Source organism: Lepisosteus platostomus, chromosome 11, assembly GCF_059453375.1.
Source record: "Lepisosteus platostomus isolate fLepPlt1 chromosome 11, fLepPlt1.hap1, whole genome shotgun sequence".
Classification (NCBI taxonomy): Eukaryota; Metazoa; Chordata; class Actinopteri; order Semionotiformes; family Lepisosteidae; genus Lepisosteus; species Lepisosteus platostomus.
The window spans coordinates 8,025,008-8,046,543 of NC_142621.1; the positions used below are offsets into that span (position 1 = coordinate 8,025,008).

Here is a 21,536-nt window from a genome sequence, read left to right on the forward strand (position 1 = left end):
CTTCTGCTAAATTTACACGTGGTTCACTTTCTAGTTAAGAAGGCAATTGAAATTCTTTTTTTTCGGCCATTAAATTCTTTTCAACCACTAAGTCGTTGTTCCTAAAATAAAATTAAAAAAAAACATCATTTGTGGAAATATTTATTCGTAATGGTGTTTTTCTGCACTGTTGTATTGCTATACAAAAAACAGCAAAACCTTTGTTTTTATGGTATATTTGCACTCACATCATATCACTGTTGCCAGCAACAGTCCCATGTAGAGATGTTGCATTTAAATGTGAATAATCAGAACACACAGAGCAACAAACCATTCTATGCCGACAGAAAAAAAAAATTTGATATAACCTAAACTTCAAAGCCAGCAAGTTTCCCTCTCACTGAAGATCATCTCCAGTTAGAAGCTGTGTAATACGGTTTAACTACATTGCTTGAACTGCATATTTTATTGTACTGAAAATTTAAAATCAGTTACAAATAAAGACGTATACAAAGAGAAACAGCAATTGGATCTCATGTTCAAAAGAAAGTTTTTTTTTTTTAGTTTGCTCAAACAGAGTTACAAGCTTGCCTGCATAATGTACATGATATATTTCAAAATGCATCTGTTTGTCAGTGGTATAAAATGGAAAAAATGAAATAAAAATAATAGCAATATAAAATGTTTATAAATTTCCCAGTCTATATTTTTAAACAAATCATCCTTTTGTATTGTTCTTCTCAGCACCGAGGGTGCCCCATGTGTATTTCGTAATGTTTGTCAGATATTTTAATCCAAAGGGAGGTGAGAGCAGCCAACGGGATAGGCAGGAGATGCAGAGGAAAGGTTGTGAGAGTTTCCATTTAAAGTCTCCGAAAAATGCTCAAAAATGCTAAATGCTCAGGCGCTGCTGACTAAGGTGAGGACTGGAATTGTTCCTTTGGTGTATGTGAAAAAAGAACCATGGCTAGGCTCTGAAAAAAAAATAGATGTGTTGCTAGCGTTCTTTCCAGATTTATAAAACAAAATACAGCATCCAGGATTTTTGATGTCTAAGTTGGACGGACTTTGATCTTTCATCGATTAACTGTGTTGTTTTCAATCGTTTCACATTCGGTTCAGTCTCTCATTGTCCCGTGGGTTCTAACATCTGAAACAAAAACGTCATCAATAGAAAAAAAGCACACCAGGAAGAGGAATATCTGATTGTAATTCCCAAGAGATGTTATTTCTTTACACAGCCTCAAACTGGGTTGTGCGCTGGGCAAGTACAGGGGAGCATCTTCTCTGTGAAAACTGGTGGAGCAATAGTCCCTTGGTGCCAAAACGTTTCTCGGTCTCATCAGTTGACTGTGGGCACCTGGTTTAAGCTGTACTCCTTTGCTTTCAGGCGGAGGTTAGCGATGCTATTTGCCATGTTCATTCCCTGGGTGGTATTGGTGTTGGCGCATGTGGGTGGGTAGGTAGCCATGGCACTGAAGGGATCAGAAACAACAACACAGATTTATTCATATGAAAAAAGTCTGCGCTAAAACAGAAGGCAAGTGTCTGAAGAGCACTCTGAATATCGTTGAACAAAATGTACATTTCATGAAAAGACCTGGGTTGTATACATGCATTAAACATGTATTATACATGTATGAGATTTCAGGAATGAATGTTTCCCTGTAAGTGCAACAGGAATCTTTACTCCATAAGGATGTTGCCTTTCTGGACTAAATGGTTTCACCAGAGTAAACAGGGGAGAGTTTACTGTACTAAATATAGATACAGATAAAGAAGGGAACCCTCCTTTTACAATCAAGCAGCTACATTTTCTCCTTCGTACACCTCTGGGGTGGATTGAAATAAAAAACAAACACAGAAGAACAATCAATAAAATCAAAAAGTACTTGCATTCTGAAGGCAGCATTTTCTGTGATACTCGCACTGGCACTCCTTCCGGACTTGGATACCAGCTTAAAAATATATAAATTGTAAGCATATGATGGCGGTGTTATGCCTGCATTCACTTTTTTTAATGGCTTCACACGCCCTTTTGTGTTTCTGGTCATGTGAAAAAAAGTAGAACGTAGTTGTGCCAAAAAAATATATTCAACTGACAAATTCTTAACTGCTTCAGAATCAGCTTTTCCAAAGCAACACTATACTATTCTGTATCTTCTTTTGAGTTCCACGAGGATTTTAAAATTCAAACAAATGTTACCAGTGTCACACAAAATCCTGCCCAAAATACATTTTTAATCGCATTGATTGTTAACTTACATAGAAATCAGGTTTGTTGGAGCAAGCAAAAACATATATTTTTTAATAAGTATCTCGTCAGGTTGTCTGAGAGGGTCACGCAGATGTCTAAAACCTTGAAGATAAAGTCCCTTTTCCATGTTACGTTCAGATTTCCAGCATTAACTGGGAAGGCAGGAGAAAAAAACTGGAAGGGAGGGAGTGACAGACAAAGACGATGATAACCTAGGCGAAACTAAACTTTGCGTGAGCTAAGCAGAGGTAGTTCCAAGGGCTGTAAAATAAACAGAACAGGAGGCAAAGAGTGACATAAAGGGACAAGAAAGATAAGGAGGAGGGATTTGGAAATAACAAACTAGAGACAGCTGATGGTGTGTTTTTCCAGCTGCACATTGTAAATCACAGAGTGCTGGTGTTACCTGTAGGGTGAGGTGGGACCCCAGGACAGGTAGTCATTGGGTCTCGGGGCTGGACGAGGTACAATAGGCTGCTCCACGGCTGTCACATCCCCAGAGTAGGTCTTCAGGAGAGAGGCGTTTTTACTGGCGAGCATGGCCCTCTCGTTCCTACGGAACTTAGCTCTTCTGTTCTGAAACCACACCTGGAAAACATTCGGCGGGAGCAGGCCAACAGCACACTGTTACCACCAAGCTGGGAGAAGAAGCAAATACAGTACATACTTGCTGCAAAAACTTGCAAATATTCGTTGGATGGGACAGGGGCACTGACTCACAGTCAGAGACGATTAATCCTGGATGGAAAATTTAGAACAATGGACTGACCTATGTCAATTTAAACTCCTTTGAAAAGAAAATTAATTTGATAATAGAAATATGTTGGTGTTCTCCTAGCCACACCCTCTACGTACAGCAAATACAAAATGTTTACAACATTCATACACAAACTTCACACGCAATGAAACCTAAGTGTCCTACAAGAAAACACAAGAATACAGAGACAAATGTAAAGATTTTCTGCTCCCCTATTTGGGTACCAATGCCTTTTTTTCAAAGAACAAAACTCCAGTATATTAAGTGACTCAACTCCAACATCTTTTACTGGTGTGAAGGTGTAGTGAGACGTTTCTTAGTATTGCCGTGTGCAGAGTGAAAACTGCATTGTAAAATTCCAATAAACAAGGATTTTAAAAATGGAACAAAATCATAGCCCTCATTCAACAGCATCCGTGTGGATAACAGTATTTTAATATTAGGCAATGCAATGTTGTAACAATGCAGTCGTTCTGAGGAGATCAGCAACTCTAGTGACAGTCAGACCAAATCTTATGGTTTGTTTTTAACTAGTATTAGCTTTAAACAAACCACACAAGGTATATATACAGTATATAGGTTTAACAAGGTCTATATTTTATATCGTAGTCCGGGAACAGCATCGGATCCAGAAAATAACTTGACAACTGTTTTAATTCTGTAACCGACTTCAGATTTCCCTTTAAAGAGGAGGTACGTGACCAACAAGCTTCTTTAATGGCTTGACAAGTCCTGTGCATACTGTACATTACCTGGACCCGAGCCTCAGTAAGATTCACTCTGCGAGCTAAGTCTTCGCGTACGAATGCGTCAGGGTAGTGTGTCCGTTCGAACACCCTCTCCAGAGCCTGCAGCTGGCCACTGTTGAAAGTGGTCCTGTTTCGTCGCTGTTTTCTCTTCTTCTTCTCCTCTGCGTTCAGCTGATCATCTAGACAGAGACAGAGGCAAACTGTCTGCATTACAAACTGCCCGGATGAAGGACAAGAGAAGCGTTTTAATGTTATTTCCATTATTCAAACTCGCTAACTACAGCACTTATTGTTTTAATACTCAATGCTAGCAGTAATAATTCTGTGATTTAGATAACCTAATCTTCAGACTGTTCACTAGCTGGCCATACAACTCCATTATCTCCTTTCTGTTCCTTTATTCCAACATATTTTAACTTTGGTATCATTTCTATTCTTCTTTGACCTTGCCGTGCTATTGCCTAGAACTCTTGTGGTTAATTGTCATCTACTATTAGTTCCTTCTTGTATGTCGTGTATGAAAACTCAACATTTGTTTAAAGTAAGCGACAAGTTGTGATGTTCACATTGCATTGTACTACAGACTAATTTGACCAAAAAAAAAACTTTTCCAAATGAAAATTCATACTTTTCATAAGAGAGTACAGCATGATAACAACTGTGATTGAAAGTAACTAGTTGACTCGTTATGTTTATAAAGAAGAAAATGTATTATTCCTTAGCTTACTGCATCTTCCACCTCCAATACAAAAGTCAGCATTTTATCAAAGGAATAACAATGCACTTGCTTGTGTTTGCAAAAACATTTAATTTCTAAGAAAAGTTGTTGTAATAACCATGTGTTCCTTTTCTTTCATTGTGGCATTTTAATGTGCCTGGCATGCTATTTATTGTTTTCCAATGTTTTGTACACCTATAAAGGCCCTTGTGGCCCTTGAATAAAGTTCAAGGGCCACAATGAGTTGAAGAGTTACAATACTAAAGAAACAATTGGATTACAAAGCATATGGTTATGTATCACCATTGTTCATATTTTTAAAACGTATTTAGTTTGCTGACTGATTAAAATGTATCACTTAAGGGAAATGTCAACTTCAGTTTGCTAAATAGTTATGAATTACATTTCAAACCATATTTTCATCTACCATACTCACAATGAAAAAAACACATCTACCAGTTATAGTTCATACACTTATAACAACTAAGACTGCAGACTCCCCTTACAAACAAAGACCGGTTGTAAAGGCATTTTGTGTAGGAGCAGAAGTATATAATTCCAAACATTATAGGATTACAATTATAGATATTACAACTTATAAATACCTGAGAAAGTAACTTGTTTCCCAATTGAGAAGCGAAGCAGTTAAATGTGTTCTCTACACCGGCTTTTAATAGTTATATTTTTGCTAAACCTTTGCTAAATGAAACAGTGTGACTTTATCACTTAAAATACATGATTATACCAAAACATTTCTAGGTATATAATAGCAATCAATAATGATATTAACACAAAACATGAAAAACAATATAGAGATTTCAGTACCCCCACCCACCCACTTTTTTTTAATAACCACAGCCCCATTTTCTGTTTTTTTAGAACATGGTTGATGTTGTGCAACAAAGATCAAGTGTTTCCAAAGATTTGGCCCTTTCTGGGAGGTTTCATCAATTTCTCACAGCAAAACACATTGCCAGGACAGCTATGCAAATTGATCATGGTACTTGTTAGAGTTGTGCCTCCCTGTTGATGTTTTTGAACCTTCATTTTCCCCAGCTGTGCTGTCAAATGAAACACGAAATGCTTATGCAACTTTTTTTACGTGATGCGATCTTAAACTAGTTATGTAGCATTATTCTGATGAAAAGCAGCAAAGCTAGTAACTGCATATTTGTGCATATTAGGTATGTGTGAAACTCCTTATGAATCAGTTTCGGCCAGTGGAAGGAATTACTTTACACTTCAGGACAAACATCGAAATGGTTTGATACCAAGTTTGTGACACGGCATTCATGGGGAAGTATTTGTTCATTTCTTTATTTTACCGTTGCTGTAAATCATGTCGATGCAAGCTGACAGAACACTCTCCTTCCCTTCCACCACTGATCAATGAAAAAGCTGAAGGTGAGATTGTAAAAACCAACAAACCAGGAGTCAGAACTGGGTCACTCGCTATAGACATTTCAAATACAAAGTTATAAACTTGTACAATTAATTGGGGGAAAATTGCAATTTTGCCATATATAATCATTTACAAATGAGGATTTTTAAGGTTTTTTAATCATTTCTGATAACCTAACATGCTTAGGTGTTCGTGTGAAGCTCCTCTCCAGTTTACCTCTCCAGTATACATTTTGAAAGTGTGTTATGCAGCGGTTTGAGTCTCTTTGTAATTAAGCTGAATTAAGAAATTATATTGTTTTAAGTACACCTAGTACTAAAAAAATTAACTTCAAGATTAATTTCAGTGGAAAACGGATAAAAGGCTATTTGTCTAGCGTTTTTTATTTTCACAAATAATTTAACTTAAAATTACTTTAAATTAAACACCCGCCGATTATCCTACGAGTTAAATATCTAGTTCAATAAAAAAATATTATAATAATTCATGATAGGCTTCATTTGGTATCCTTCAACGTTTTTTGAATCAATACCGCACTGACATGTAACCACGCTCATTGAAAAGCTAAGAAAAAGTAAAATAATCTAATTTATATTGCTTGAATTTGAAATGTTTATCAGGTAAAGATTACTGTATATTAGCCCTTTCAAGATGATGAACGAAAAACCACTAAATCCAGTAAAAATTCCCACTATTCCCACATTAGATGGTAGGCCTACTTAAAATATCACAGCATGAATACACTGTAGCCTAGGGTTACCCAGTTGTGATCCTGGAGGGCCGGTGCGGGTTTGTGGGTCTGCGGAATTGTATTGAGCTAAACCAGTTAGTTACTGACTTTACCGGACCAATTTAACATCTTCTCCGAGCTCTTCACCAGCTGCGGCTTTAGAGATCACTTCGAAATCCGCAGAAACCCCGGCCCTGCATGTTCACAACTGGACACACCTGCGTGTAGCCTATAAACTGTACATTAATTCCCCTCTCCGGCTCAGTTGTTCCTTCAGAATTTCCAGAGCTGCGCCGATGTATTCTTCCGCGGTTCAATTTTTATTTTCAAATATTTCATAGCATCTGAGTCTTTATGGTTAGATCAACAATTGATCTGAAAAGTTTTTTATTCTCCCAAAAAAAAAAAAAAATAAGAGTGGTAAAATATTATGTTCGCTACACTTCGCAATGAAGTACAATTTTTATTATTATTATTATTATTATTATTATTATTATTATTATTATTATTATTATTATTATTATTATTAAAAGATAACACATAGCTAATTACATCATGATGACAAAGATATTGAAGGTTTTTCTTCTGAGAATGTATCAACGTCCACAAAGACGTGTCTTCTCTTTAATACTTAATGTCCTACCCGGCTGTTTAACAATGTTGTGGAAGAGAACTCTAAAGTGGAGCGAAGACGTTTTCTTAAATCTCTCCAGACTTCAAATCTCAAGAGAATCTCAGTCCTGCCACAGACACACTCCTGACTCACATCAATCACTCCTAAAATCACTCCCATAAAACTTCAGAGAAGAGAGGAAAAGTCTCTCCTTGATGGATTGATCAGCTCTGAACTCGAAGGCTCTTTATCACAAACCAAAGATGAAAGAGGATGAGGATGGCGTCCTCTTCCGCCCCCTCCTCCTTTAGCTCCGCATTCGCTTTAGTTTTACCTTGTAATGTGCGGCCGGACTACACAGCAATAACAATAATTATATTACTTTAATTGTGCTAGCCTAGGTCAAGTATGAAGCTACATTTCCGGTATCACCTTAACGCTCATCTTCTTAAACGTGGTGATGTCGTACAAGATGTGGGTCAGTGCATGTTTTTCCAACATTCGATTTTGCAGCATTAATAAAAGGAAGTGTCGTTGATTCGTTAAGAAACGTTGCATGGCATTCCGTTTTGCTGAAAACATATGAAATAGGCCATATCGTAAACGATATTCGGACTCTTACATTTATCCTAGCAAGTCATTACGGAATTTATATCACCTTAAATACAAACAATATCTCGCAATTAACGATGTTGATGTCTAGGAATGTTGTTTATTGTGACATTTAGACCACTGTAAATAAAAAAGATAATGAGACCTTAAAGAACACCCAAAGAAAAAAAACACATGACATTTTTGCACAATCGCTTAGCAGATAGCTTATTCAGATATCAGTTTTTGGTTAATGATCTGCCCCGAAATGTCCTGATTGATAAATCAAGAGCTCATAACATCAGTAATTTGTAACGGAACATGCATAGTCTACAGTAATCAATTTAGAAAACTGAAGAAACAAATGCGGAAAAACTAGGCTTCAATACACTAGTCTTATTCATTTTCGCTTAATGACATAAATAATGACATAAATAATAAAATATTTAAGTAGATATGATATAATAGATGCAGATATGATTTGATAGCACCACGTTTCCAAGTCTGCTACGAATATGGTACACAGAAATGTTGTGTTTTTAAATTAAGTTGTGTTTCCTAACACTGGTTGACTCCAAGCACCTTGTTACCTCATTTAGTCATTACACTATTTTTTATTATTTCACTACTTCACTGGGTATGTTAACGGAAAGCAAACGCTCACAACAACAAGCAATTGGAGGAATCTAACTGATAACCTGGTACCTAAGGCACCAAGCTCATGCATAATACAGCTACAATTCACACGGAATTAGACTCCAAGACCACAGAGGTCCGACGTCCAGAGCACCAGCCAGTACACCACTCTAGTACTTAAACCTAATAAAGAAGAAGGAAAGTCAAAAATATTTACACTGACATTTCATCTATAATTTCGTTTAAAAAAAAACGTATTAGCCCGTATTACAACATAAAACCTAAGACTAAAAGCGCTTTAGTGTTTAACCGGTTTAATAATTATGGTTTGTGTACATCCATATTTTTAAAACAGCTCGAATAATAATATTTTAACAGCAAAAAAGATCAATATGAAAGTGCCTTTACACATAGCTTATATCACCAAATGAACAATTGTAAATAATTTGACTTCCGTCTAAACCGAATAGAATTTATAGCCTTTGGTTCAAAGGGTTCGTTGCGCACAATATTAATGGAGGCCTTTTGGCGCTTCTACGTTTTAAAAAACATATGTAATAATGTCTGAGTTCGACGTTAAATAACTTTGTTGTGTAGCCTATGCAATATGATCATCAACAAATAAACTGCATTAATCTAAGAAGTTATTTTGCACAACATGTTTGAACCTGTAAACTAAAAACACAAAACACAATCTGTGTTCAAATACAACCGAATGTCTGGCTTAAAATCAACAAATAACAGCATGTTTTATTACCACGTGTCTGTGTAAATATTGTTACTAATAATGCTATTGATTGATTTTTCTTCTTCAACACAAAGTTTCTTGCAACACTTTTATGTGGGCTAAAACAAAGTTGTTGTTTTTTTTATATGTAATAGGTGTGTTATCGGCCAGCAAGGAGCTAGACTAATAAAAAGGTTTATCCCTAGACAGAGATACTGACTAAATCTGTAGACAGAAGGGTGTTTCTTGCCTTCTTTGAAGTGTCAGTGTAAAATTGACGTGAGCCCAGGAAAGGATACAGAGAAGTTTAATTCACAATATATGGGCCGAGTTCAAATATATAATATTTCGAGCTGTGTAATTTACAAGATTCACACACTCCCCTTTCTGTCATTCGCAATTTCATAACCGTAATGTAATCTATTCTTTCCTCTCATTCAGCATAAAAAGTTAAAATTTCCAGGGTCCGTAAACATTGACTCTGTATACAAATTTACTTGACGAATGTTATACAAAAAGATATAACTACTGTATAAATACTGTATATAACCAAACGAACAGGCAGTTGTGCGCCTAAAAGTAAAACATTAAAGTTAGGAATTTCGACGTACAGTATCCTTTCGTGAAAAGAAATCGCACACAACATTCAAGAGAGAACACGGATGATTATCCTTTAAATTTTAAAATGTATTTTCTGGTGACGTTACATCTGTACGTTCTTTAAATAAACTAATACTGTATACTGTGTGCAAATAATGACGCGCGGCTAAAATAAGAGAGTCTAACAATATTAACACAGATGCCCACGCGTCTCGTGAAGTAATGGAAGAAAACAGTTAATTACCTATTATTACCAATCACACTGGGTTGCTCCCATTTTGAAGCCAATACTTGAACCTCAGTTGTCTCGCCTATTAAGTTTAAGATTGTGAAAGTCTGAAGATTATACGTTTGAAGCAAACAGCGCATTCTGGCTAGATTGTGCAGAACGCAGGCCTAACTATAAATCCACAAACACATCACACAAGAAAAAACGAAGAGGTTTCACGTTTTGTCTTAAAAACAACGTAGTTATGTACACGCTCTCACGAAGACATTAGATTGTTCTTAAAGATAAAAAGTCTGAACATTATTATTTTAAGTTGCTTTAGCTGCTGGGAAACCCCATACTCGTTGTTTACAAAATGGAAATTCCATTGCCGGCTAAATTACTTCTGTAAAATGTTAAATGCTTTTGCAAAAACGTTATTTTTCACTGAAAATATTTCAGAACGTTTCATGATGTACCGAGAAAAAACTGTACAAAAGCTAGTTGACACAAGATTCCAAACGAGACGTGTACCTCAATGGTAAGTTATTTTTTTTATTGGAAACCTAGACTACACAACACTTGGCCTTGGTAAACCCTACTTTAATTGTGCAGTCATTCAGCAGGTACAGTAATTGGTACAAATTATTCTGTTTATGTTTGCTGAAATGTTTGACAAGTGAAAGAACGGCGAATTGATGGCGCTTGTTTGGCTCTTAAAGGAGATTTTGCTTAGCGCTGTAGACTGTTCTCATTCCATCGCCAACGCGCTGAATTTGTCTCGATTTTAAAGCCTATTTTCCACTGCAAACGTCTTTGCCACGAAAAGCACAGACCATCTTTCCTAATTGTTCCAGAGAATAACGCATGTTCGTATATCAAAGAAAATTATTTTAAATACTTCATCTGCATATCATTTTTTGTCGGATCTACTTCACGGAAAAACGTAATTTCTGAAACAGCTAAATCGTGACAGTCTGTGAAATCGCTGTGTTATATTGTTTATAGCAAAGGTAAAGTATAAAGACAGTAAGTTTCTTTAAATATGCCGATCTGCACCATAGCAAGTCCGTTATTCATAGTTTTCTGGAATCTCAGTTGTCTTTTACTCTTGAGCTTAGATCTGTACATTACATGCTTAGGGGTGAAATATTTCCAAACAGAAATTGTACGTTTGAGACTGAATTGCCCCCCAAAAAACATTCAAAGAAACGTTAAAATGCTGCAGGGTGCAAGCACCTTCTTGACTTGCTCACTATCGCTGTGCCGATTTTGGTTTTGTTTATTGGAGCGAAGATTGGTTGGTCTCGCTGATCTTATCCACTAACATCGCTACACTCCATTGACATCAAAGTGTTAATGGCAAATTAATGGCCAGTTCCTAAATGCCTGCGCCAGATATGATCTATTGCAGCCAGTTAAACAGGATTTACGATTCGTTCTGAAAGCACAATTCCATCAAAACAAGCATCTAAGTAGTTTACATCTTGTTGGCCTAGTACATTCTCCAAACTGAATAAAGTATCGTCGGAATGAGCTTGTAAGATCTTATACTTTTGATTACCGCCTCTTCCCCCACGTTTCCCAACTCTGTACGCTGCGTTTGCTTAAAAGTACAGAAAAGCAGAGCTATATCAAGTGGGTCAGTTCACGCTATGAAAAACGTATGTATTCTTGCGTTTTGTAATATACAAACCACCAAACCACCACAAACTCCGTGGAAAACAGACAGCTTTTTGTATGGTCTACAAGCTATGGGGTGTTTATTTTTTCTCCTGTGTCTTACTCACAAATGTCAGAACATTTGGCGCCGTCTAATTGACATAGATGTGCTAATGTGACAATCCTTTCTGAGTTAAGGTGTTAATCACAACTCGAGACCCCTTGATAATTCCCCGAGAGCTCATTTCTCACTTACTTTCCTGCTGCGTGGTGTCGCTCCCGCTCGTCAGCCCCGGAGACTCAAGCATACTCCTGCCAGCTTCTCCGGCACTCTCCTCCGATTGTGTGCCTACCATCTCCCCTGCCTCCTCCAGGTCCAACAGGTGACTCACTGAGAAGTTCTTTTTAGCCTGTAGGTTTTCCAGATTAGCCGTAATCGGACTCTCCAAGCGGCTAGATATCGAAGCTTGTCTGTCCATTACATGTGCATAACTAGAAGTCATGACGCAAACAGAACACCGAAGTAATAATAAGACGAGCCCCCAAAATTAATTCCTCGCGTACAAAAAGCACCAGCTGCACCTCCAAAACAAGCAATCAGTCCGTTTCGTTTCTTAATAAAACACTCAAGAGCTCAAAGTTGTACAGATCCAGATGGAATGACGCTTTGAAATGCTCTCGGCGTTTTCTTGAACTTGCAGATCACGAGGGGTAGAAACACAGACCCAACGCGAGTGTTTTTTTGCAGTTTGGTAAACAAGAGAGCTCTTGCCTTCAGTGCCCTGTCCACACAAGCGATCTCCCGTACACTCACTCACACGCCACTCGGTAAGAAACGCCTCGCCCCGGGATCTTAAAACATCTTCGGGGAAGTTCTTCTGCTCACTCCTGTTGACTCGAAAGCATGAATGACTAAAGGTTACAGAAAAGATGATGTCTAACAGATGTACATGTGAGTAAGCTTTCTCGGTTCACTCTTTATGGGAGAAGGCTCTCTCTGTACTGCTGCGTTTTGGAGCGAGTTCTTCTTTCGGTTGGATCAAGGAGCTCTCTGGCACTTCAAAAGGCGCAGACTGGCATGCCGGGGGAGCCTGAACGGGGAATAAATGAAAATTTGAGACCCCTGGGAGGGTAGATCGACCTAATAGGAGTCTGTAATTACGTGGCAATGCCTTTGTGCTCTTTCTGACGTTTTACAGACCCCCTCTCTCCATCACAAGACACCCCTCCCCTTGCACAACACGCCGCACCATCACCACTAAAACACCCTGATTATGGACCTTAAGGAATCCTTGGCAAACATCTGAGGCGGGCAAGGAGCCCCTGAATTTCGTAAGGGAGACCTTATTACCATCTCGCACTAAAATATAACAAAGAGAATCTGACAGCTAGGATACTACGTCCACTTCAAACACGATGATCATTTGCGTACGGAATTAACAACTCGTGATTTGTTTTAGATCCTAGTCGAAAAATCTCATTTGCATGTTTTGATAAAGTGCTGCAGTGAGACTTTGGGTGGATTCTACTTCCAATTCAATCAACTTTCTCCTTTCCTGCTGTTTCTACAGTTCTCCGCTTCAGGCTAGAGCAGAACACAGTACACTACAGCTTCGATTCGATCGGCACCGAAATAGAAGAGGAAAAGAAATATGTTGTTGTTGTTTTTTTGGGAGGCTCTTAAATTCAACTACTAAGATTTGCAGTACAATCGAATATTCCGTACTAATTAGTAAGGGATTCTGACATTCATAATTCGAAAAGCACTGCTATTGTAATAATGGCGGGGAGGGAATGTGGTCACTATGCAAACTGCATTCGACGCGATTCTATTAACCCACTAAAGGGGTAAAAAACTTTTTTTTTTGCTTTTTTATATACTCATCGCGTGCGTAAAAGAAAATTGGACGGCATAATTTCCATGTATATTATACTGTACGCTCGCACCCTTTCTCCGCATTTTAATCAGAGTGGTATCGTGTGGTATCGTGTGGTATGTCCAAGATAGAGGTGAAAGAATCTCTTGAAAGTCAAGGATTGCGTGCGCTTTGACTTGAGGGTCTTGACATACGGAGAGAAAAGGGGTCCATGTGTTCAAATGGCAGGAGACTGAGCTCAGAGCTGCCACAGACAGCCTATAGCTTCCAGCCCCTGATCTGGGAAAAGAACACTTGATGCCATCAAAGAGATGCAGATTGAAACCAGATGTGCCTCTCTCGTTCTTTCCATGCATTTAATTAAGGCGGTGGGATGGAGTAGACTTTTTTTCATCATTAGTTTTCCTCCAGATCTCCTTTCCCCTCTCAGCCTAAGCACCCATGTTGGTGCCAGTACAATACGTCTGTCTTTTTCATCTACAAGTCTGCCCAAATTCAAAACCCTGTTACCATGTGTTCGGAGAAAGTTTTCTTTCTTTTTCTCGTTTGCCCAAAAGACAAGGAAGGAAACGTCAAATAACTCTGCAGGAAGTTTATTAACTAGCTTTTGGCCTGAACTTTTTAATTGTACCTTTCAAGGAACGGGGATGTTTATTTTAGCTTCCCCGTTAAACACGTTTGAAGGAAGAAAATGCGACACATAGTCGAATTTAAGTCACGGATCCGTGCTGTCTAGTGAATAGGTTTAACTAAAAAAAAAAAACAAGTTAACATAAGGGACGATAAAATCAATCTTTCGCTAACCAAACCTGCTATTTGCAGGTTCTATTGAAGGTTTTCAGAAAAACCAAAACCCAAATTGAGCCTTAAATGGAGAAAATCATAAGTTAAGGATATCTCCGATATTAATTTGTTTATCTTGCAATAAAACAGTTTTGTTTTTTCTAGAACAGAACCTTGCTGTGAAAATTGCAATTAGGGTGAATATTTTTCAGTTCATCGTGTTTATGTACCACAAAGATACTTAAACCTACACATATAAACAGCCATGTGTTTAAATGAAAGGCTGACAGAACTACTGTATGATTTAACTTTGCGGCTTAGGCAGGCAAACTCATAATTTAAAGGCCTGCTATAGTGCATTTTTATGATATCTGAGGAGAAGTCTCAACACAAAGAAGAAAGTTGGAATTTAAATAATGACTACGTTATACAATAACATTAAGATTTTAACGTATCTGCAATTAGATTGGAACATTTGTAATCTTTTCTGTGGGATATGATTTATTTAAATCTTGAATTTGCTTTCCCTTTTTAATTTCATACACGCCCGAAACTGTACGATAACTTTGCCAACTCGGTTTTGAAAACCCTTATCGCGAACGTGTAGCTCAATAGGGCCCTTCTGTCCACAGTCCTGATATTGTCTCTCAAAAAATATTTTTTTTAAAATAAAATGGCATCAAACGTTTAATTGGTTTTCTTCTTCTTTCTCTATAACCATGACATTTCACTTCCTTCGGCAGCATAAAAAGATGAGCTCAATTTTCAGTTTGACAACGGGTGATAATTTGCGTAATGAAACACTTGCCATTCTATAAGATAATGCGAGCTTGTATTATCTTCGGTTATTATATTCATTCCACCTTCCGGTAAAAAAAAAAAAATCTTCGGCACTTTATACCAGGGTTGAAAGAAAAATGCTTCTTCGTTTGTTAGTCATACAAATGTAGACGTGACTTTATTCTGATTAATGCAGTTATCAGCGATTATACCTGGTAAAATCTGCGAAACTCCTTGTGCTATGAAAGTAACTGTTTCCTTCAGTGATTTTCAGAAATCCTCAAGAAACATCTCTTTGTTTTAGGTGACGTTCTTTCAGGAGGTTTGACTCGTGTACTGCACAAACTTAGTCGCAAAATATCCACCTATCTGAAAATACACCACACACCAATGACTGACAAAATAAAGGAGAAACTTAGTTTGCCACTCTGACATGATAAATGTTTTTTTTTAAAGATTAGACAAATGCGATAAAGGTATATCTAAATGTACAAAACAGCGGAAGAGTGATTCCTGATGAACTGGTTAAAACAGCCAGTTATAAGATGAATTTTTATGGATTGTTCTAATTTAACTTAGAAATTAAGGAATTAGGAAGTAAGAATGACACTGCGGAATACTCTTCACCATGTTTCCAAAAGAGGAATATTGTGTTGGAGATGATATTTTTAATGAATCTTTAAGTGTGGAGAGCATCATTTATTATCCGCTTTCCTTAATTTAGAATTATTTTTTTTACCACTAAATTACACTTTCATAAAGGCTGTATTTCGGCCTTTTAGGGGGGTACAAGACTAATTATGCTTTCCTAATGTCACCTTTAGAAAAGAACCAATAATACGAATTTTATGAGAACAATATATTAAAAAGAAATCTCTGAAAACTGTTTTGACTGATCGAATATACGCACAGGTGTATGGACGCTTGGCTTGGAACACGTGACCTAACCTTTATTTGCATGTTACTTTGAGCTATTAACTTTTACTCCAAAACACAAGGCTCATAAAACGTTTATTATACAGCGATGATATACATTTCTCAAATAAATGCATTCACTTAAACCTTTACGAACCTTTTAAATTTGAACAAGCTTTCGCGAGTGTCACCAAAAAGCAGGTTATGCGAGCTACGGACTCAATAAATAAATACCAATAAATAATGCCTTGGTGCTATTTCACTACATATATTACATATTTCAGCGTGTTGTAGATATCATATTGTTTTACTCAAACTCCTGAAAATATTAATGCGGCTTTATAAACACAAATCAGCAGTTATCAAAGGAAACACTTAATTGAAATGCTTTTGTTTGGTGCCATGATATTTCATCTTGCAATATATCGCAGTAATATGAAGAGCTCCTTTATATTCCGTATTGAAAGAATCAGAGGTAAAATAAAAAAACAACTGCGCAGTTAATGCAATACTCTATGTCCTCCATGGTAAGATCAGTTGCAATAAGTAAACGAGTATTATTTTCTGGATATTGTGCTGTCATCACATGATTGTCGGATTCGAGAAAACATGTAAGAGAATAATTTAAGGTATTGATTAAATCAAGGAGAGATATTTTTCCATTTTTTTATTTGTAAGAAAATTTGTAAGAAAAATAACACGATTTTCCCCCCGTGACAAAGCAAATCTTAAGTTTATTATTTAAAAAGCTGCTGACTAAACACATTCAAGAAAACCATCTCCTCAAGGCAACGAAAAGGGAATACTGTATTCGGCACGTAAGTGCATTGGATTTGAGCATATTTGTTTCAATAATAGCTATCAAATAAACGTTTATCGACTGTTCAAGTCGGTACTTTCCTCAAAGGGTGAGAACCGAAAATTCAGGTGCCTATACTAATGGAGTCTGAACTGTTGCGCTCACAAAGACATGGAACTAAAACTCTCTTAATTTACCTTTTGGGGCAATGTGTGCTTAAGTAGACAAGGCAGAAAGACAGTATCATCTTGCTCCTAAAACTATTCTAGACCAAAGGATATATAGCTATTACAAAACCTCCACCCTCTTGATAGCATTTAAATATTGGCTCTTCTATTACATGCGAGGTGTCTGAGATTAAAAAAAAAACATCTACCCCTCGTGTTCTAAAACTAAGAGGGCGCGTTTTTTAATGCAGATAAACCAGTCGCGACACAAATTTGTTGGCATTTCAGATCAGAATAAGGATAAATCAATCTCATATCTATCGAACTTTGTAAACTGTGCAGGCTGTGTCATTAAGTTCACAGCGGATTGATCTCATGTGGGACACCACAAGCAGATTGTAATTAATGTTCAGAAGACAGTGTTGAACACAGAGAGATTAATACAGGCAGCTGTATTGTAAGCAGGCTTTATTCGAGTTTAGCAGCCTATCGTAGTTCAACTGAAATGATATAAGGAAAAAGAGAGACGTGAGACAGAATACATTGTATTAGTTTAATGGAATAGTATAGTACCTAAGCAACGCTAAGTATGGGCAAATTTCAATTTACCAGCTATTCGTTGAATTTTTGTCAAGTTGTATAAGAGACCAATATTTCCGAAGTCCAACAGAATGGCTTTTATGATAATTAGTGGTGATGTATGTGTCTATTTAAACTATTTCTAAATACAGCAGTTACCGTGATAAAAGCTTATTATGCCCACTATTCCTGCACGATATTGTTGAATTCGACACTTTTGAAGTCTGGCTCTGTAGAACAAAAGACTTTTAACTAAATACAGGCAAAACTGAACAAAATAATAAAAGAATGTCGTTAAAACACGGGCAACAGAATTTGTCCCTAATATCAACCATTAACAAAACAACGGTGTTTTTGTGAACGCAGTGTGTTTATTTTACTACAAAGGTGTCTGCCTGCTAGTTTATTTAAATGAAGGTTTTGAGTATATGTGTGTCTGAGTGAGAACGTGAGAGAGAAATATACAGTACTGTAAATAGATCTACATAAGGCCTATCAAAATCATGCATTTTTAAACTCCGGTAAATTATGCACAGAAATCCCTTGGTCGGACTAATTAAAGAAATCAATTGCATATTTTTTTTTCTGTTCAGAGTATATAAACAAGTAAACAGAGTCTGAAAGCACAGACAGAGCTATTTAATCCTCATTACAGAAATAAAATCTGACTGAGGTCAGAGCGCTGTTTTAATCAGCACCAGGGGTCACTGGACAGCACTGATTCGCCTGAAACTTGTGTGTGTGGGGGGGTCATACCACACAGAACTGGGTTGGTAATTTTGTAAAACGTTAATTGATGACTAAAATAGACAAGTCACAAAAGTCTGAGAAATATCTAACTATAGAAACTAAGCAATTTTTAAGTTTGAGAGTGACGTTCTTTCGTATTCGACTCTGCCTCGAGGGACAGAATGTCCACTTTTTCTTCAACCTAAAGCCAAACATTACTGCTGAGTCAGGCAAATTCACACCGCTGCTACTCTTGACAGATAAAGAAATTACCAACTTAGCTTTCACAATGAAATATTTCATTTAAATGTATATTGCAAAATATTGTAAAAATGGTTCCATTTTTCCATATTATTAAAAACAGCGATGGGTTTAAGATCCCAGCGGATTGATACAAGAATGATATTAATTATAAGGTTTAAAGTAAGACTAGCGAGTTAAAATAATATTTAGTAGTGATTAGAACATGACCGTTTTTAATAATCGACAAAACGATAAACAAATATCGTGAATGTGCACGAAATAATATCAAGGCACGACGAAAAACGTAACATCATCAATAGAAGTCATTTCGGAAATATCATTTTCGGCAGCAACACAGCACGCTCATCCCCCAGTTACCCGAACAGGTTTAAATTCTAATTCGGAAAAAAAAAACACGAACAGTGCAAAAAATATATATATATATTTTACACTGACACACTTATATTTACGTGTCACTATGTGGTAACCTAAAATTTACAACGACAGTTACATTACCATGACGTGAAAGTGTATGTCGTGAGGATGACAATAATACTAACATATAGTTATAATTGGAAATCAAACAGCTTCTTAAAAAGAATATCTACAGCGACCATCTTCCACTATAAAACGGTTTAACAGACCGAAAAATGAATCCTGCAATGAAATACTGCTTTTACAAAAAAAAAACAATTATTTAAACCTCAAGTTTACACTTTACGCTGAATATATATAGTCTACCGCATGTTTCTTTTACGATTCGAGATTTTTTTTGGCAGTTTAACTGCTCGAGCGTGGTGAACGTCATTTTAGTCGTACCAGCGCAACGCTTCTTTCCGATTGTTTTTAAAAATGTAAACCTTTTGGATTTAATCATTGGATTTTACTATCGTATTTCCATTCGGAGGCCTTTTATACATTTGGAATAGTCGGATTCATCGTACCCAATAATTCTGCCATTTTTATGTGTATAAATCTTAATCATTTAATGGAGTGATTTTCAAAGTAATCATTTTTGAGTGATGGAGGCGAGACAGTGTTTGGTTAAGTTCACAGGCCCTTCGACTGTGTTACCTTTTGTAATGAAATATATACAGTATAATGTAATGTATATGCATTAAAACGAATAATTTAAAAAGTGGTTGTTTTCCTCATAATACAGTACCTCAACACTATTTACGAGTGATCTAACCGCTAGTGAAGAACGACTGAATTTGTCACTAATAATTCTTAAGTACAGCTCATTAAATTACAACCACTGTGCACACTAATTTTCTAAAAGTCTTAATTCACGGTCACGACCCTATTGCTTAGACTCTTTCGCGGTGGTAGGACTCAAAGAGGTCTTGTTTCTATGGTAGTTTAAGTGTGTGTTCCTGTTAAAGGAATTTTTATAACGTAAATATGTAAGATGATACATCTTTCGCCCCACATATTTGCATCCTGAACATAAAAGGAAACAACGTACTTTTTACTTAAGTTTAGCATGGCCTTAACTAAAATTCAAGTTCATATTTGGATTTGCATTAAGACTAAAAAAAATTCAGTCTGTTCAATTTTGTTTCATTTGGGATATTAAATCAATCATAGGACAATAGTGGTGCGTGTCGTCAGCTCAGCGTTGACAGATTCAAAAAGACCTGATTAATAATTGAAACATGGATATACGACGGTACATTTTCCTGCAGGTCTTCATCTTGCAGATAAATAGAGGCTTATAAATGTAAAAGGTTTGAGCCTGAACAGTGTGGGAGAATGTTAAAAGTCAGACGTATTGAAATACACAATTTTATCCAAGTTCAGGCGGAATGCTCTATCTTCTAGATACTATGTCATACATTAACAATCGCATAATGTACTTCGCTTCGAGAATGCGTGGTTCCAAGTCAAAAGAACACTTAAGAAAGTCTATAGTGTCCCCTTTAAAATCCCAAACGTTAATAATCAGCCTAATTATTAATGATTTATGTTAATCCAATTAATATAATTCACTTGGTATACACAGCGTGTCAAGGTCAAAAATGTATAAGTAATGCATGGCCCGAGGCACGAAGTTTCAGTAAAAGTTGATCTCACCATCTTTTCACTTCTCGGATTACAGAGCCTTTTCCAACCTGTCTGGAGAGACTGGCTCCACATAAATCAGCAAGCGAGGGGAAAGCCGTTCTCTGAAGTCCTACATTTGACAAAATCGTATACCTTTATACCTAATTTATGCTATAGCTATGCAACCGCTCTCCACGCTGCGTATGGTTTCTATTATAGCCAGGAACATTCAAGTCATTACAATCAAGCTGTTAATCTCCCCAATTTCTGTGTTGACCGCTGATGGTTATTGTTTTGGAATTAGGTTATTAAATTTGCATGGGAAATTCTTGGTTTAAAAAAGCGGCGGCTCTCATTCACTAAGTCTGACAAATAGTATCTGACATCTACCTGTCGGAGCAAAAACTGTTACGTGAACTTTTCTAACATTGTTTACGCATTAAAGGCTTCTTAACAGACTTTACAGAATCTGAATATGTTGTCATCTTAGAGGAATACTGATATAACAACAACAAAATATGGTGTCAAGGTATGATATTATCACGAACAATAAAATAAAATGCTCAGTGCACATGCGTTTAACATTCAAATTGCTCGTTCTTTCTTAAGAGGTTCCTGAAAAGTGGTAAATCCCACACAAGATTTATTGGCAATGAAGTCCCAATAAGATTTAGCAAAAAAGTTAAATGTGTGATGGTTGGTACCATTTGGACCGGACTCCAGCTTCATAATCATTTGCCAAATCAGTTGCCCAACTCATTTTCTTTACCCTACATCAACATAGCTGGATGACTTCAGTAAGAAAGTCGATTTGGCATTACAAACATTTTCCCAAAACCCTTCAAAAAACAAAACAAAAACTGAAACGCATAACATCAGCTGAAAGGCCTTCAGCAGACAAGTCTACTATACTAAAAATACAATGAACGGTTGTACAAAAAATAAAAATGCAGTCCCTTTACATCTTGATTGCAATGCCTCTTTCATGA

At 36.7% G+C, this 21,536-nt stretch overlaps 1 protein-coding gene across 3 annotated transcripts; it reads right to left on the reverse strand.

The window, feature by feature from the left end:
- Window positions 1-125: 125 nt before the first annotated feature.
- prrx1b (paired related homeobox 1b) lies at window positions 126-12,874 on the reverse strand. Of its 3 annotated transcripts, none has more exons than XM_088598213.1 (5): window positions 11,886-12,874; window positions 3,746-3,921; window positions 2,643-2,824; window positions 1,872-1,937; window positions 126-1,454 (listed from the first exon to the last, which is right to left on the reverse strand). In XM_088598213.1, exons 1-5 carry the CDS (start codon window positions 12,130-12,132, stop codon window positions 1,322-1,324), a joined length of 804 nt encoding a protein of 267 aa, XP_088454339.1. In that variant the 5' UTR covers window positions 12,133-12,874; the 3' UTR covers window positions 126-1,321. The 3 variants fall into 3 exon arrangements, with proteins under 3 accessions (XP_088454339.1, XP_088454338.1, XP_088454337.1); XM_088598212.1 differs by having other exon boundaries at window positions 1,876-1,937; window positions 11,886-12,857; XM_088598211.1 differs by lacking the exon at window positions 1,872-1,937 and having other exon boundaries at window positions 11,886-12,845.
- Window positions 12,875-21,536: the final 8,662 nt, after the last annotated feature.